The sequence below is a fragment of the Lontra canadensis genome, unplaced genomic scaffold (genome assembly GCF_010015895.1).
Source record: "Lontra canadensis isolate GAN:19392208 unplaced genomic scaffold, GSC_riverotter_1.0 scaffold3, whole genome shotgun sequence".
Classification (NCBI taxonomy): domain Eukaryota; kingdom Metazoa; phylum Chordata; class Mammalia; order Carnivora; family Mustelidae; genus Lontra; species Lontra canadensis.
In genome coordinates, this window is record NW_022630997.1 from 301,805 (window position 1) to 319,468 (window position 17,664).

Sequence of the window (17,664 nt, forward strand, 5' to 3'; positions counted from 1 at the left end):
GCCTGGCCTCAAATTCCTCTTGGCCTAACTGGCTCTCTCCGCACTCACTGTGCCATCCCCGTGTTCTGACTACAACTGCCCAGAGCAGCTCATGAACCCCAGCGCCCCACGCCTGCCCGCTCCCAAAGACCCCAGCGAGGCAGGATAAAGGATCTTTCAGTGCATCTACTATTTCTGCCTCAGCTTGTTTTTTCCAATCCTTTTAAATCCCAGAGTACAGGCGCCTGCTGGTTTTCGTGGGTGCCCTTTAACCCCAAGCAAATTAAGAAAGGAAAATAAAAATGGTAAAAACTTACACCTGAGAAATGTCCAAAGAATACTGTCCATTCCATGGCTGGTGTAGTAAGAAAGCTTTCAAGGCAAGGGAGGCCCTTGGAACAAGGAGATAGGGGCACCACACAGGCTCTAGATAAAAATTTTTAAAAAATTAAGTAAGTTCTTTAATAAAACAGAATTTTAGAGTTTTGTTGTGAAGCTTCAGCTACAGCAGTCTACGGAAAAGTCAACAGAGAAGGACGCGTAAGTCTGGTGGCGGCAGAGAGTACATTCAATGTCGTCGCTGCTTAAAGACAAACGGGCTAAGCGTGCAGAGATTCTCTTCATTCAAACTGATGAATAGCTCTTTCTTCCCCTTTTTAAAATTTAAGTGTCCTGTATGGTATAAAAACACTGATACTACGTGAAAAGGTTTAATGCAACGACTCAACAGATACTAATAAAGCTCATTATTTTAAAATACTAAAAATAATATTTATTTGTATCCTCTTATACCGTTTGCGGTCTTTGCTTTTCTGAGACTATTCAACTAACAGAGCCCATCAACCCTGAGCTTGTCACTAGAGGTAGCAGGTTACCCCGCTCATCAAAGGCATCCTCAGGTCTTACTTAAAGGGCAGCTCCTATCCCCCTAGACCAGGGGCCCTAGCATCCCCTACCGCAGCAGTGGGCTTACTTAGGACATAATAAACAAGATTTGCTTCTTCTTTTTTTTTTTTTTTTAACATATTCTAATTCAAGGAAGCCAAAGGCCCAAAGGTCCCAGTGCCCAGGCAACCTAACACAGCCCCACCCGGTCAGACGCTCAACCAGTAAAGAGTTCTTCAGGACTAAAAAAAGAGTTCTTCAGGACTTCATTAATTAATTTTAACTAATTAACCTTAATTAATTTTAACTAACTTAAATTTTAAAATACTTGATTCAGTCATTGGATAACTTTTACGTCTACTCAGGGATACATAACTGCTTTTTCAGTTGTCAATTTTATAAAATCTAAATGCAGCTTAAGTATTTCTGCTGAAAATATGTGTCCCCTAAATTGATCCTTTTTTTTTTTTTAAGATTTCATTTATTTATTTGACAGAGAGAGAGAGAGAGAGCACAAGCAGGGGAAGCAGCAGGCAGAGGGAGAGGGGGAAGCAGGCTCCCCATCGAGCAGGACGCCCGACACAGGGCTCTATCCCAGGACCCTGGGATCATGACCCCGGGCGAAGGCAGCCACCTAACAACTGAGCCACCCAGGCGCCCCATGATCCATGTTCCATTGTTAAGTACACCCTGGGTTCTGAAAACTGAGCGTGCAAAACTGAAATATCTCATCAGTTATGTTTAATACCGACTACAGGTTGAAATGATAAAACTCTGGATATACTGGGTTAAATAAAATTTTTATTAAAATTAATTTCATCCATTTTTCACTTTTTAACACCGAGTACCAGAAAATGTAAACATATGTGGCTCACGTTACTTTTCTGTTAGAGACCACTGCTTTAGAAACCATCATTGTATGTAGTTAGCTAAGTATTACATCTTAGATAAAATATCTTATGTGGACTTTTCAGAGTCAGAAAATGGCCAGAAATATTTCTAATACTATTTTTTTTTTTGCACCCAAGAGTTTTAATACTGATTCATTAAAATCACTTAAACTGCAGTCCACATTCAGAGGTCCTCTGTTACTCCCTATCCTGAGGGCTATATTCTGCCTGCACTGGCTTCTCATGGCTCCTGAATCTCCCTTAGTTTAGAACAGTCCTCTCTTCTTTTTGTCTTTGGTCTTACACAATGTTGTCATTTTTGAAAAGTCTGGTCTGTTCAGTGTCATAGGAAATGATCTCCACTGAGCATCAGACTCAGGCTAAACATTCTGGGCAAGAAGCGGACACAAGGGATGTTGCGTACTTCCTACTGCATTCCCCACATGCAGAGGGGGCATGTTAGCCAGCCACCGGGTAACACGAAATGTGGTCATCTGGTTAAGGTGAACTCATGGGCTCTCTCGAAGTCAAGGCACCTTTTTCCCCTTCACAATTATGGCGAGATACTGTGAGACCGAATTTCCTATTCCTCAACGCCCTTCTACCCAGTGATCTAACACCCACCAGTGATCCTGGCTTGAATCAACTCTTACATTAGGAATGGGAATTGGTGATTCTCTAATTCTATCACCCTGTCTACATTTATCAATTGGCATGCTTCCGTAAACATGAGCTTTCCCTTCCTGCCCAGGCCCCTTCCTCTTTCGCTGGGAATATGACTATGGAATAATGGATTAAAAAAAAAAAGAAGTCCAACACTGCTGTCGATACCAATGTTATTCTTCACGACGCTCAGACTGCCCCAGCTTTGGCAGCAGAAGCCTCTAAATGCTCGTTTCTGTATGTTTGTGACGGGCCCTCCCTGGTTTTTCAATTCCTTCCTTAGTTGCTGACACCACAAAATGTCCCAGACTCATCTTGCAGCTTTCTCGCCTCTGTCCTGGAGCAAACTGCCCAAGGAGCCCTGGTTCTTTTAGGTCAAGAAACAGAATTTATATACCAAATCTGGATGCTAAGAGAGTTCCCTGCCACTGAAATGTCATTGCTTCTATGCCTGAAATTAGTACACACAGCCAGGAAATAAAGAACATTTAAAGTCAAATTCAGATCCACCCTGAAAAGCTCTTCCTCCTCATACCCCCCCAACCCCACATCTGTTTCTCCCTCTTCCCTCAGCAGGAACTCTGGTTCCCCTAAATTGCAATTTATTTACCAGTTTGTTCCAGTCCATAATATGCACAAAACTGTTTCACGACTACTGCCAACTACTGAAGCTGAAAACCCCAGACAGCTCTTTTTCATCCTCAAAGTATGAACCACTACGGGGCACTGTGAGAATCCTGCATTTCAGTTATGAGAACTATTCTTACCAATTTGTTAATACGGTTAGGTTCAATGGTCTCTTTGTCCAATTTTAGGGTTTGTTTTTTCTTTCATCCTTCTTATTTTCATTATACAGTTGACCCTTGAACAATATGGGTTTGAGCTATGCAGGTCCACTTATAGATGATTTTTTTTTCAATAAATACAGCACAGTACTATAAATGTATTTTCCGTTACGATTTCAAATTATGATGATTTTATGAAAACCCCTTATGATTTTAATAACATTTTCTTTTCTCTACCTTACTTTATAAGAATACAGCCCATAATACATGTAACATACAAAATATGTATTTGTTGGCTATTTACGTCATCGGTAAGGCTTCCGGCAATGGCAGGCCATCAGGAGCAGGAACCTGATGTAACCTCATCAGCCGTAACCCCCATGCTGTTCAAGTCTGTATTTTTTCAATATGTACAACATTTAAATGACTCAAAAGCTGAAACTATATAATATTAGTGTATTCATTGAAGTCTCACCCCATCCTCATTCTTTTAATCTGTCTAGCTTCTATAAATAATCATTTTCTTTAGTTCTTGGATTATTCTGGGTTTTTTAAATTGTCTTGTTTTGTAATATAAGCAAACACCTTTGCAGACTATACACACTTGAACACTTGCATTCCTCACCCATTCATACCCTATCACTCCACGGATCAGAGACATTCCTCATTCTGTTTAAGTGCTGCACACTACTCCGTTGTGTGGATGTTTCCAGACTTATTCTTTCCCCAATTTTGCTATGCTCACATATATGGATGCCCAAGTTAACGTGAATTCTTGGTATTGGAATCGATGAATATAAAAGGTAAATATACAGGCTGCTTTGCTAAGTACTGCCAGATTCCTTCCTACAGGAACTCCTCCACGAACACTGAATGACAATACTTGTTTTCTTAGACTTGCAAGAGCATGTTTTCAAGCTCCTGAATTATTAATCTGATAGTTGAGAAGCAGTTTTCTAGTATAGTTTTAATTTGTATTTTTCTTATTATGAATAAAGTTGAGCATCTTTTCATATGTTTAAGGGCCATTTAAATGTATATATTTATTTCTTCTCTGTGGACAGTCTACTAAAGACTTGCAAGTACCTTCTCCCAGGTTATCATATGTATTTTGCTTTGCTTATAGTTTTTGTTCTATGAAAGGTTTTTTTGGTTTGTTTTTTTTTCCCCCCATTTTCTCTTCAGTCAAATTTACCTTTTACGTTCAGGTTATAAAGGGAAGAATATACCTGGTAAGAATGAGACTCACCTACATGCCTGCAGAACCATTAAAACCAGCACTGGAAAGGGTAAAGGCAGGTTTACTAAGCACTTTCTCTTTAGTCATCCTTACTAGATGAGAACCGTGGAACGCTCCAGCTCTCAAGACGACAGTGGCTGCTAGCGTTAGCTTACAAAATGTTTGGGAATAGTGTGAGGGGACAAAAACTTAATGGTACAAATTAAGCCTGGAAACAGAGAAAGTTTCTGTGCTATGTGTAGTTTCTTAATCAACGGACAGTGAAAAGACACAAGAGAATGTTCTGAGAAAGCTGCACTCCAGAGTTTTTACATAACGTGAGCAAGACAGCAATGACCACGCCCGAGTAAACGGAGGGAAACATCTGATCTTTAAAAACAAATGTGTTATTTCTCCAAAACAAAACATTGCTGATAGCATCCCGATGAGCATGAACAAACTGAGAGTGAACTCTCTTCCCTCCTACCTTCAAATAAATTTAGATTTTTCTCCTCAAAGGCAAAGATCAGCCATGAAAAAACAATAGGTGATCATCTTCCAGCTGGAGAAACTCACCTACAAACGCTCATTCACTTCTGGACGTTACAATTAGAATAAAAAGGGAGTTGGCAGCACTGTTAACTTTTCTCCCACAGGTTCTGCATAGTCTGGGCTACAGCTCTCTGAGGTGTTAAACAGAAACACACCCAGACTGCTGGCTGCCTTTGTGACAGCCACGCAGAAAATCAGGAACTGAAGAGCCAAGAAGAACAGTAGGAAAACTGCTCCTTCAGCACCTGGAGGTGGCCCACGGCACGGTGAGCAGGCAGTCTGGGAAGGAGAGGACCCTGCTTGGGTAATTTCATCCCTGTGATACAATGCGGGTGGCGGGAGGGAAGAGGGGAGATAAGGTACACACCTGACATTTTGGGCAAGACCATTTCTCATTGCCCAGGTTGTTCCCTGCACTGCATGCTGCTTAGTAACCCCAGAGGTCCCCCGGCCCCAACACCTGTACATCCTGACACATTTCCAGACAGCCCAGATGAAAACCAGGGGAAATGAGTGGAAAGCAGAGGCAGATGAAGAGGCAAGCGGTGCGTATAAATCCGACTGTAGAAAGCTTCTTTCTATGGGGGCGTGTTAGGCAATGGCCCGAGCAGCTGTGAGGAAGTTGCACCGGACAGTCTCTAATACCCTGTGGATACTATGTAAAGTGTGTGGAAACTGCAACTTGAATGCTATTAAACAAGTCTCACCCTCTCTGATTCCTTCCAGAGGCTGCTAAAAAAAAAAGTATTTTGATTTTTTTATGCTGTTTTATGACCCTGATAAATAAAGCAGCAGACAAGAGGGGTTCTTCAACTCAAAAACAGGGATCCTCATCTACATGTGTCTGACCTTCCTGGTTACTAGAGCTAGAGGAGGGTTGAGACACATGTTAACACAGGGCGGAAGGGGAGGAACAGGCCATCTAAGCTATTCTAAGAAAACTGACAGACTTGACCCAGTATTTTAGGATATTTTCTACTTGTTATTAAGGAGAATTAAAGAAAATTGATTAAATGTATCACTGCATATGACCTAAAATGATTTTTATCCCATATCAATAAGTCTAAACTCTACTTCTAATTCCCCAGAATAGAAATATATTGAACATATCTTTCTAAGATCAAGTCAGCATGTAACTGAACACAGAGACATCTGTGTGCTAACTCCGTAGTTACACATACCACCAGTTCTTACTCTTTAAAATATGTATCAAATGTTGTTCTGAGTTTAAAGGTCAATATTGAACTTCCCTGTTACTATTTCAAAAATTTTCCCTTTCTGGCTGAGGATGCAGCACTACAGACTGGGTAGGAATGATTTTTTTTTTTGAAAACCTGAAAAGAAAATGTAATCTAAAAGCGATCTGCAGGTCAGATGTTCGAGCACAGTGTTAATGATGGGCTCCAATTCTGTAGTCACTTTAAGAAAAAGCTACCCTGGCCTTGGTAGATTGAAATTTTAAATTAAAAGGGGTAGAAAAGCTTTCCAAACATTTTGATTACATTCACACACCTCTTTAACCTCGAACCAGTAGCTAATTTGAAAAAGGAAAACCACCCTTGAAGTTCCCTCCATTTCCTTAATAACTAAGTCTGCTTCAGAAGGAGGAGATGCTGCCACTTCTGCAGCGCCGTTGAGCATCTCAGGCACAGACACAGGAAAGCATCACACAGCTTCTGGCTTCGGCGAGTGGTGGTCAAGGTCACAAAGGGGGAAGTGGCAGTCCCAAAGCTGCTAGCAGAGCTGGGACCACAACAAAAGCAAAAGCATACCTAACACAACTTCAAGGGAGCCCAGCTGGCACTGGCAGCAACTTGGGAGTGCGTTAAGTACAAACACAAGGGGAAAGCACGGGTTTCTAAAATGTTACTGCCCCCGACGGTGCCAAAGACCAATCCGACAAAGGTACACACAGTTCCCAGAGAGGAAAGCTCTATGCTGAAACCCAATAAGTGACTAAACAAGTTTCTTCTGAAAATTTTCAGCAGGCTGGTGTGTACCCAAAGGGATGCCTGGAGAATACTTAATGTAGGAAGTTTCCTGCTTCGTTCCCATGAGGGTCAGAATGTCTGTCTCTACCCCAAAGTATCTTGCAAGGATGAACACTGCATTTCATGAGACAAAAGCTGACTTTCAAAATGACTGATGGGTGCGTTCACAATCCTATTCTTTTTTTTTTTTTTTTAAGTCACATATGAGGTTACATTTACTAAAATGTTCTTCATTCTGGTGAAAAATAATCTCAAAACAACCTTACAAAAAAGGTACAATAGCACAATCATCTAATTTTATTTTGACGGGCCATTTAACAAGTCTTAAGATAGGCATCAACATTCACGACACTGAGAACACTTTCCGAAGTGACTTTTCAGTGACAGATGCTTGCGCTTTTCTTTTTTTAATTTAAGTAATCCTACTGCCAATGTGGGGCTCCAACACACAACCCTGAGAGGAAGAGTTGCACACTCTTCTGAATGAGCCAGCCAGGTGCACCCAGCGATATATGCTTACAAAAGACAGAAAGCTCATTATTAAAAAACCAGTGGCACCTATCACTAGATTCATGTCCTCTGATGAGTTCTCCTAAATTCTGTTTTTAAAAATTTAAAAAAAAAAAAAAAAAAAGATTTTATTTATTTGAGAGACAGAGAGTGTGCATGAGCTGGAGGGGGGAGGGGCAGAGGAAGGCAGAGAAGCAGACTCCCTGCTGTTCAAGGAACCCAATGTGGGCCTTGATCCAGGACCCTGGGATCATGACCTGAGCTGAAGGCAGGCACTTAACCAACTGAGCCACCCAGGCAGCCCTGAGTTCTCCTTAAATTCTAAGTGAACCATTTTTATGTAAACACCTCTGATCTTTGACAAAGCACTCCTCAAGGAGCACTTGCCAACCTGGAGACGGAGAGTGACAGACATCTGCAGTTACTGAGTCCAGCATCTCAGCGGTAAAAACCCTCAAGCTTGAAGTTAATCTATTTCCTTAAACTCAGATTGTTAGAAAGTAAGACTAAAATGAAACAGAAGAGAGCAGCCTGTGCAAAATAAAGAAGGCGTCACTGAGCCTTTCATTGGCACTCCGTACCGGTTAGCTCTTGTTCATCCATTCTAAAACAAGTGGACTTCAGAGACATCTCCAGGACTCTGACACACCCATCGTCTGATGCCAAGATCACTTTATCTGATGTACACCAGTCCACATCCAATATCCGAAAGGTCACATTTCTTCCACTTCTTAAACTGCTCACCATCTGAACCTTCAAGAGTGAATTTGGTGGTCATTTTCAGAAAGAAAAGGAAGATGTTTATCACAGACAATGCCAGTGGCAAAGACCCAGTGCAAGTTAAAACTGAACAGCCTTTGGCAATCTCTCTTCCACATGCAGATTGCATTTTGAAGATCCCAAAGACAGTGAGACCATTAAAAGCCAGAAAATCATTTTAAGAAGTTTGACAAACCCATTTCATAGGCTTCATTTCTAAATCAGAAGGAAGAAAAAAATTACAGCTCCTGTGACCAGCAGCTTGGTTTGAGTGTCCCCTCATGGAGCTGGGCCTACCTCTTTAGTATCCCACACTTCAGCACCATCATTGTACATTGCTATTAATTTCTGGTTTCCTTTACCGGGAGCAAAACGAATCTTCCTCACCCAGCTTCGGTGTGTAGGTATTCCTCTGAAAACAGACAAAAAAAACAAGATGCCAATATGACGTAGAATAATACCTTGTCACTGGAAACGATGTCCGATGACTTTTTCTACGTCTGCTTTTGACAAGGTCTGGTGACGTGAGAACCATTTTGCTTTCAGGGAGAGGAGTCCCATATGACAGAAATGATGAGGGTATAATGCCCCAACACTTCAGCATGGGCCACCTGCAGGGAAGTGTCTCCTATGAATGACCCAGAGCTTGGCTCAAGGCTCTTCCTCCCAAGTTGAGCGACAAGAGACCCAAGGGTCTGAGCTATACTTGGTCATGTTTAATGATCCTACTTAACAGTTCAAGAGCCTCCAATGCGTCCATATCAAGAAGTTACTTTTTCTTTTTAAACAAATAATATTGCATCTTTTTAAAAGATTTTATTTATTTTATTTAGAGAGTGAGAGAGAGAGAACAAGCAGGAGCATGGGTAGGGGCAGAGCGAGAGGGAGAGAAGCAGACACCTCACTGAGCAGAGAGCCTGACAAGGAGCTTGATCTCAGGACCCTGAGATCATGACCTGAACTAAAACCAAGAGTCAGAGGCTCAAACAACTGAGACACCCAGGTGCCCCAAATAATACTGCATTCTTTTTTTTTTTTTTAAAGATTTTATTTATTTATTTGACAGAAAGAGATCACAAGTAGGCAGAGAAGCCTGCAGAGAGAGAGGGGGAAGCAGACTCCCTGCTGAGAGCAGAGAGCCCGATGTGAGCTCGATCCCAGGACCCTGAGATCATGACCTGAGCCGAAGGCAGAGGTTTAACTCGATGAGCCACCCAGGTGCCCCCAAATAATACTGAATTCTTGATTCATACCTGGATACTCTGCCTTTCAAATCCCAAAAATTTAAATTTCCATCCATATCTCCAAGAACTAATGTGTCACCTTTCCAAGCGATGCAGGTAATACTACCCATACTTCCCTAGAAAACAAAACCAATAGATACACATAGTTTTCACTACTTATAAGCCATCATAGCAGAGTAATGTTTTTAATTAATAAATGTGATAAAATAATAAAGATATTTTAATAAAACTTAATTATAAATGGTTTTGCTTTGGTATATATGCCATAAAATACTAACAGACTTGGGACACTAGAAGAGCTACCTAGCTTATCAATTTCAACCATAAAGAAACCAGAGATTTCAGTTTGATGGCCATTAAGTTATCTGAACTAAATTTGTAGAGAAGAGGTGCTTTTTGAGGAAGAAATACCTTAAAGAAAGCAAATTAAAAGCAATAAAGAGAAGAAAAGAAAACCCTTTCCAAAGGGCCCTTGTCTCCAACTTCTCACTCACTGTAAAAGGATAAATCAGTCTGTTCCAGAAGAAACTCAGAGCTGTTTCATAATTAACTGTGCAGCAGTTTTTCTACTGAAAAGAGGATCCAGAGCTTCCCTGATACCTTCTGGAATAATGACAGTAAAGAGATACTGTAGATTAAAGGCATCTGCACAATCTGAATTCACAGAAGACGCTGCAAAGACATACGGAAACCCAAGTATAAGAATGAAACAGTACTGCAGTAAGTCCAAGGGGAGGTGGGGGGGAGAGAGGGGAGAAAGGAGCTTGCAGCTCTATCTAACCAATGCACAAAGGTAGTGCGACAAAGACCTTAAGAGCCTGGGCTCTACAGCCAGCTACTGGGGCTCAGATCTGGGCTTCATCCTGTATATTTGTTGTGTGGCTTGGGACACATGTACTTAATCTTTCTGAGTCTTAGACTTGTCATCAATAAAGAAAGTTAAGCTCATGAAACTTGAGGAGTTCCTATTAGTATTAATACATTTATACAGGAAAGGGCTCAAAACAACGCCTGCTACACAGCAGTCAATAAATTGCTCATTATTAAATAATATTGCTCAGCTACTTTTTTACTTATTAAGAGAAATCTTGTTTTTTGCATTTATAAAACAAAATAAAAATAAAAATTCACATGCTTAGTTCATAGTGGGAAAGCTCCAGGATGGCCAGACTGTTAATAGACTGGCCCATGCATCAAATACTACACAAATCCTAGTGGTAGTCAAGAAATAAAAGAAAAAACTGGATTAAAAATGAGTATTTTAAAGAATTCAATAATAAAAAACTTAGAAAATTATGTTAAATAGAATTCTATATAATATGAAGCCACACTTCAAGATCTTATTTCCATTTTCCTGACCACATTAACAGAATGTTTAATTCAGAATTTGCCTTTCAGTTTACTTTTTTAGCCTTGAAAACTTCCACATTTTATAATCTTACTTCCTAACCTCTAAAACTAAAAATTAAAGCTTAAATAAGCACAGAAGTCAGCTTGTAGGTGACATATTAATATGACTATATAATTAAACAATCCAGACCTTTCTACCTGAGGGTTTGTTGATAGGATACAACCATATGCAGATACCAAGGAGCTTTCAGAGGATGTGGCATAAAGTTGCTTTGTGGCTCCAAATAATCCCAAGAGAATCAATTTAAGATTAAAACTCAACAGAGTATTATTACTTGACACCGTTATGTTTCTGTATATAAAATGTGATGTTCAAAAGATCAGAAGGCTGACAGCAACATCGAGATACTCATGCCCTCCCACGGTTCCAGTTTTCTGAATAAAGACAGTCAACTACAGATGCTCCAAAATTTAAAACATGCCAAGTCTTCCTCTTCTTTTTACCATTTTTATATACTCTAATAGCTCTGGGGCCATAATGCAGAGGGAGTCAACTCAAAGCAAATGTTTAATACTTTACGTTTGGGAGGAGAGTAAGATAAATACTGGATTAAAACGATCAAACAAAACCTCTGCCTAAATTCTACAGGACAGTCCCTAGGAAATATTTAAATTACGGAAAATAAAAATAATGAACCAAAGCCAATTTCTCATGTATTATTCAGTAGCTGCTCAAACACCTTTCCCTAAAAGCAACCTAGCTGGTTTTAGGGGAAGGGATTTTCCCTAAATACGCACTAATTTCAATGGAGGCTGCATCTGTATTAGGCTGCTCATTCCCTGAGAAAGCTGCTTCCAGCTGTGGAATAAAAGGCTCTGGCAGGCAGCTGGAGACCTGCTATACCCTGACTTTGGACCTCCACAAAAAAACACAGAATCTTAAAGGCTGTGAGGCACAATTACCATCCCGAAAGAAACTTCTATAAAAAGGAAAAGTAGAGTCTACTGTCTAAAAGCTTTAAACTTTTTCTGGGGTAAGGAGGAATTGGCATCTCAAAAAATTACTGGATTGTTTTTACATCCTAATCGCAAGTGTGAAGTGATCAGAAACAGACAGAGCTGCCTGTGCGAGGCGCTGGAAGACTTCAGGTACGGCCTTCTCCGCGGTTCTAGAGCAGGAACTCTCTATATTCCTAAGACAGCAAATTGATATTTCAAAGGACAGCTACACTAACACTGCAACTCTTAGGTCTGCTCTCCTTAGCAGTTTTTCTTCTGATACACGTAAAGTAAGTTCCTTTTCCTATTATGACCAAATACCAACCTTTCATATTTGCATTACTACTTTCACCTTTCAAACTAGTGACGTTAGAGAAAGTTCAAAACAGACATTACTAAGTCTCAGGTACGACTTGTTCTATATAATAGTTAAAAAAAAATAGTAAAAATGAAACTTTCACATGTTAGTTTCCATTTTTAGTAGAGAAGGTGGTTTGGATGGCCTCAACTCTTCTCATGTTGTTTTTAAGGACGATGCGGCAGCAGCCTCTCACAGACCCCCCACTGATCCTGCCTTGTGCTATTCATGTCCCTTGGCAGTCACCTCCCAAATGAACAGGACTGACCCGTGAACCAGCAGCACTGAGGGAACGACAGAGTGTGATTTCTCAGACTAGGTTCTAAAAGACTCTGCAGCTTTTTCTGTGTTCTCCTGGATGACTCACTATGGAGGAAGCCAGATGCCATGTGGTGACGACACTCAGCCCTATGAAGACTGTCCCTGCGAGGAAGAACTGAGGCCACTCACCAAGAGCCAGCATTACTTATGGCCAGGTGAGTCAGCCGCTCTGGAAGTGGACCCTCCCACCCCAGCCACCGTCCTGAGCCACCTGCAAGATACAGGGGTTGGCATTCAACTAAAACTGTCTATTTTTAGATGACATTTTAAATAAATACATTTATGAGATCATCTCATGCCTCCACTTAACCATTATAACAGTACTAGTTAACAAAAACATCTTCTTATCTATCCATTAGAAACAACCTATAAGATACATGTGGACACAAAATTACGAACAAGAGAACCTCAATCAGAGGATTTCACAAGGTCCTAGAAGGACAGATATAAATTAGTAAATATTAATAATGCTATTGCACCTACAACCTGATTACTATGACCCCAAAATGATGCTAGACTGTAAGTCAAATCCTCCAAGGTAATGCCTGAAGTAGAAAGAGGAGAGATAATGGAATCAAACAGACGGACCTCAGTTTAAAACGGTCATGTCACTAAGCTGGGTAACACTGAGAAAGTTACTTATTCTCCCTTGATTCTCTCAGAGTTAAAATGGGAAGAATTCTTCATGGATTATTAAGGGGATAAAAAAATAAGTAGCACATGGTAAGTATTTAATCTAAGTAGTTACAATGTTATTCTCTAACGGTTTAATCAATGATAATATCTCCTTAAATAATCAAGTTTATTATTTACATTAAACCTTCATGGAACAGCTTCACAACTTAACTATGGCTTCACTGGAAATGGAATCAACAAAATCTTTGAGAAGAACCCTTCACGAAGATGTAATCAGGAGTTGGACTCACATCTGGTGGAATCCGAGCACTATCTTTCACTGAATTTCCTTCCACTGTGAGATGATAAACTTGGCCGTCATTATCAGTAAACACAAAATGCTCCCGGGCAGAGATGTTCTGACTGAGTTCAGATTTACTTTCTGCCTCCTGCAACAAGCTTTGGAATAGAGAGGAATAAGATAAAGGTATTTCTTTTCCCTAGAGTGACACACACATTAATTAACTTGCCCAAAATACAGATGCATTAACAAAAGGTCCAAAACTATTTACCTAAAAAGAAAAAAAAGAAAAAGCACTGACACTAATCTTTGCCCAACTAATAATAGGAAAGCACAAACTACACCCAACAGGTCGTTTACCGCATACAGAGAAATGCAGTCATCTAGACGTCACATAAGAAACTTGTTCACCATTTCTGCTGCAGAAAGAGAGGCCTTACCGTCACCCGTCATTCCTGCTGAGGTTTTTTTTATTTGTAAAACTGGTGGGGATAGAAATGGGGACAGTCCATATAAATCTAGCTTTGGCTACACATTTGCTTTTGTGTATAAATGACAGTATGATCTACCTGGATGTTCACGCGACATTCATTTGAATTCCAGAAGCTAAAGTTCAGGGAACAGAAGGGTAGTGAGAATGGTCATGCTTGCTAATGGATGCTGACATGCGGTTATTACTGTACGCATTACTGACTGCGCTAAGCAATGAAATAATAAAATTAGCTCTTCCGTTGTCCAGGTATGGACTGAAATACAACAAGGTACTACTGATGCCTTTGGATGGCCCCTGGCAAGTTCCCCACAAGGCCACTGGTATCACAAATGAGAGAGGCAGGAAACAGCACACCGCACCTGATTACGGAGGACTCCACGATGCTCAGCTCTGTGTCTGAGACCACAGTCTGGCGGGCCATGGCCTCTCGGGTGGCCAATTGTTTCTTTCTCAGGCTCTTCAAGTTGTGAGATGGGGACCACTCCTGAGAAGCAAAGACAGGCACACCTTCAAGTGCTCAGTTTACTTCTGTCCAACAGTCTTTCCAGAACAGCTGGGCGTTCTCGCCACTGCTTGACATCACTTATTATGACTGCACAAGAATTTATAATTTGTTCTTAGGTTTTATCTATTTATAGAAAAGCTGAACAAATGCATTTTAATTAGTGCTTAAGGCCGATTTTAATACTGTACCCTCCACCTCCTTCTACTTCTCATCTTTAATGAGAGCTTAAGGTAGAAGAGTTTAATGACAAACTTCCAAAAGCTCTAACTTTTTGATGCCTTGTTTTTGGTTTCTTTTTTACAAAACGAAAATAATAAATGCAATTACGGTATCTTCTCTTCCCTACCTCTAGCCGTCCCCCATAGGTGCACAGGGTGAGACGATCACATTCCTCCAACCACGGCTCACTGTCCTCCAGAGGCACCTCCTATCTCTCATTTGATTGATTTATTCTTTTATCTTCCCTCCTATTCTAATGCATTCAATCTAATATCCTCTTATACGCATCAACTCTTCCCAGTAGTTATTTTACATGCCTGTATTCGTAACTTACATAAATAGGGCTTCGTTATATCCCACCCTGTTTCTAACTCTTTTCATTCAGCACAGGGGCAGGCCCATCTCGGTTGCTTCTGCCTGCTACCAGACACTCCGCGAACGCATCTGCCAGCCTGTAGTCTACCTGTTATCCCAGCAGAGAACACCTTGATCACCTCCAAGCCCTTGGACAAACAACACTTCAGTCAATAGCCCCATGGAAGCTCAGCTCTGTGTCTGAGACCACAGTCTCAGTCAATAGCCCCATGGAAGCTCCTTTGTGACCAGAGGCTAAAGAGCTGGCGCCCAGGGGATGTCTGTTTGCCCAGGCGCTGTCAGTCTGCTCTGCAGAGCGCCTCACCAGTCTGCATTCCTCCCCGCAGTGCATAAGGATTCCTGCAACCTGCACTACACCCTCATCGGATGCCATCTGGCTTCCCAGTTTCTGTTAGTTTCAAAGTTACATCCTGGTTATTTTAGGGTTATTTTATTTTGCCCATCTCTAAAAACTGCTGAGTTTGACTATTTCTTCGTATGCTTGTTGGCCTTTTAGGTTTCTCCACCATTCGTGAACTGTTCATGTACTTGGGCCCTCTTTCTACTGGGGTTAGTCTTTTCACCGTGTATGTGCAGGAGTTCCCATAATCCTAACTCCCTATGGGGATTAGTCCTTTGCTGGTTTCAGACATTGGCAAATTTCTTTTTCCAACTTATCTTCTCGCTCTCTCTCTTTTTAAAAAGAGACTGAATTAATTAATTAATTTGACAGCATGCACAAGTAGGCGGAACAGCAGGCAGTGGGAGAAGGAGAAGCAGGTTCCCCGCTGAGCAGGGACCCTGATGTGGGACTTGATCCCATGACCCTGGCATCATGACCTGAGCCAAAGGCAGGTGCTTAACTGACTGAATCACCCAGGTGTCCCCAACTTGTATTCTCTACTTAACTTCGACATTGGGGTCCTTCATTGAATAGAAAGCATCAATCGTGATTAATTAAATACATTTTTTCTTTTTTTGCCATTTGGTTTGAGCTTCTGATGTCCTTTCCTGCTCCAGAACAGAAAAATATCTTCCATTTTTTACTATATTAATTATATAGCTTTATATTTTTACATTTAGGTCTTTAATCCCATGGAGCCCACTTCTGAATATGGTATTAGGTAGAGATCCAGTATTTTTCTCCATAAAGTGAGACCATTTTCTCAGTATTGTCCTCTCCTTTTTTTTTAAGGTTGATGTAGCTCTTATGACCTTTATTCTTTCACAAATCTTTTTATGTTTACCATGTTTGAACATGAATAGGTTTATCATGTTCCTTAAAATATCGAAGTAAAAGCTTAACTGGAATTGCACTAATGCAATATTTGCTTAACCCATCCAGGAAAATAAGAGTTATCGCCAGGTACTTAGATCATCTTCTTTCTCTCAACACACATTTTTAGCAAGGAAATAAATGATAATAATGATTTCAACTCAAGCTAAAGAAAAATATTCAACACATACCGAACATGCCTAGATACACTAGTTGTTCAGTTGTAACTTACCAAAGCAGTTACTGCCGGGAAGTTTTTGGACATTTCTCTAAGAATGGTACAAGTCCTCACATCCCATAACTCCAGGGGTTTATCTTTGAATACAACTGCCAAATACTGCCTAAAATAAACATTATTAAATAAGCCCCCTTTTGCCAAATTTTTGCCATAAGTAATACAAATAAACAGTTAAGTAAATCAGAAAAGTCACATGATTTATTCTAAACACAGACCATATAAATTAATATTTAGTTCTCATTATTAATAGTCATTAAGAAGGTAATGCCCTAAGACGACCTTTGAGAGCCATAGAGCCACAATTAAGCAAGGAGCCCAGGTCAGAGGAAAGAATGAAAAAAGGCACAAGTCGACATTTCACCAATTTATCAATTTATAGTAACCGTCCCGAGGCTTCATTTTCTCATACATGACATGAGAACACCACTACCTATCCCAATGGATTGGTGTGCAGGTTATGGTAAAAATTAAATGAAAAAATAAAGGTTTTCACAAAGTTTCTATCATGCTGACACTGAGGAAATGTGACTGAGCAGGAAGATCCCTATATACTCAGTGTACCAAAGGCCTTAGGTTCTCTCACTCAGGACAAAGTCTGCCACTTGATAATTATGTGGCCTCAGATAAACCATGTAATCTTTTTGAGTTTTATTCTACTTATCTTTATAATGGTGTTCATAACATCTGTCTTACTCCCTCACTAAATGCTCTAAGAATAAAAAAAGGGAGGAGGGAATAGCACACATGAAAGAATTTTATATATCATTATGGATTATACAAAGGCAGTATGTTACTTTTTTTTATTATAGCTAACATAAAGGCATCTAATGGCTTATATGTAAATAACTAATGTAAGACAGAATCCGGTAAATGCTACAAAGATTCACTATGAAAGAGGAGACTTATTTTGACAACTGGGCAATGGCATTCTAGGCAGAGTTACAAATGTGACAAATGGCCAAGACAAGAAAGGACACAGAGTGGGGGAACCTGCTACCTGAAAATGTAGAGCACATAAGAGCATTCACCATGAGAAAGAAGATCGAAGTGTGAACTTTGGATCGCATTATGAATATGCCATGCTAGGTTGTACAGAGATTCACTCTGCAGAGAACAGTGGATCACTGAAGGTTTTAAAGTAGGGGGGATAAAGTGCTC

The 17,664-nt window shown here is 40.4% G+C and overlaps 1 protein-coding gene across 2 annotated transcripts in view; it reads right to left on the minus strand.

The window, feature by feature from the left end:
• WDR11 (WD repeat domain 11) overlaps window positions 1-17,664 on the minus strand; it is a 59,779-nt gene that overhangs the window by 11,009 nt on the left and 31,106 nt on the right. For both annotated transcript variants that reach the window (XM_032878444.1, XM_032878435.1), the window contains exons 14-20: window positions 16,501-16,609; window positions 14,274-14,398; window positions 13,432-13,579; window positions 9,487-9,593; window positions 8,531-8,645; window positions 8,056-8,227; window positions 297-405 (exon numbers count right to left, since the gene is read on the minus strand). In XM_032878444.1, coding sequence (XP_032734335.1) covers window positions 297-405; window positions 8,056-8,227; window positions 8,531-8,645; window positions 9,487-9,593; window positions 13,432-13,579; window positions 14,274-14,398; window positions 16,501-16,609 — 885 coding nt within the window. The remainder of the gene's footprint in view (window positions 1-296; window positions 406-8,055; window positions 8,228-8,530; window positions 8,646-9,486; window positions 9,594-13,431; window positions 13,580-14,273; window positions 14,399-16,500; window positions 16,610-17,664) is intronic.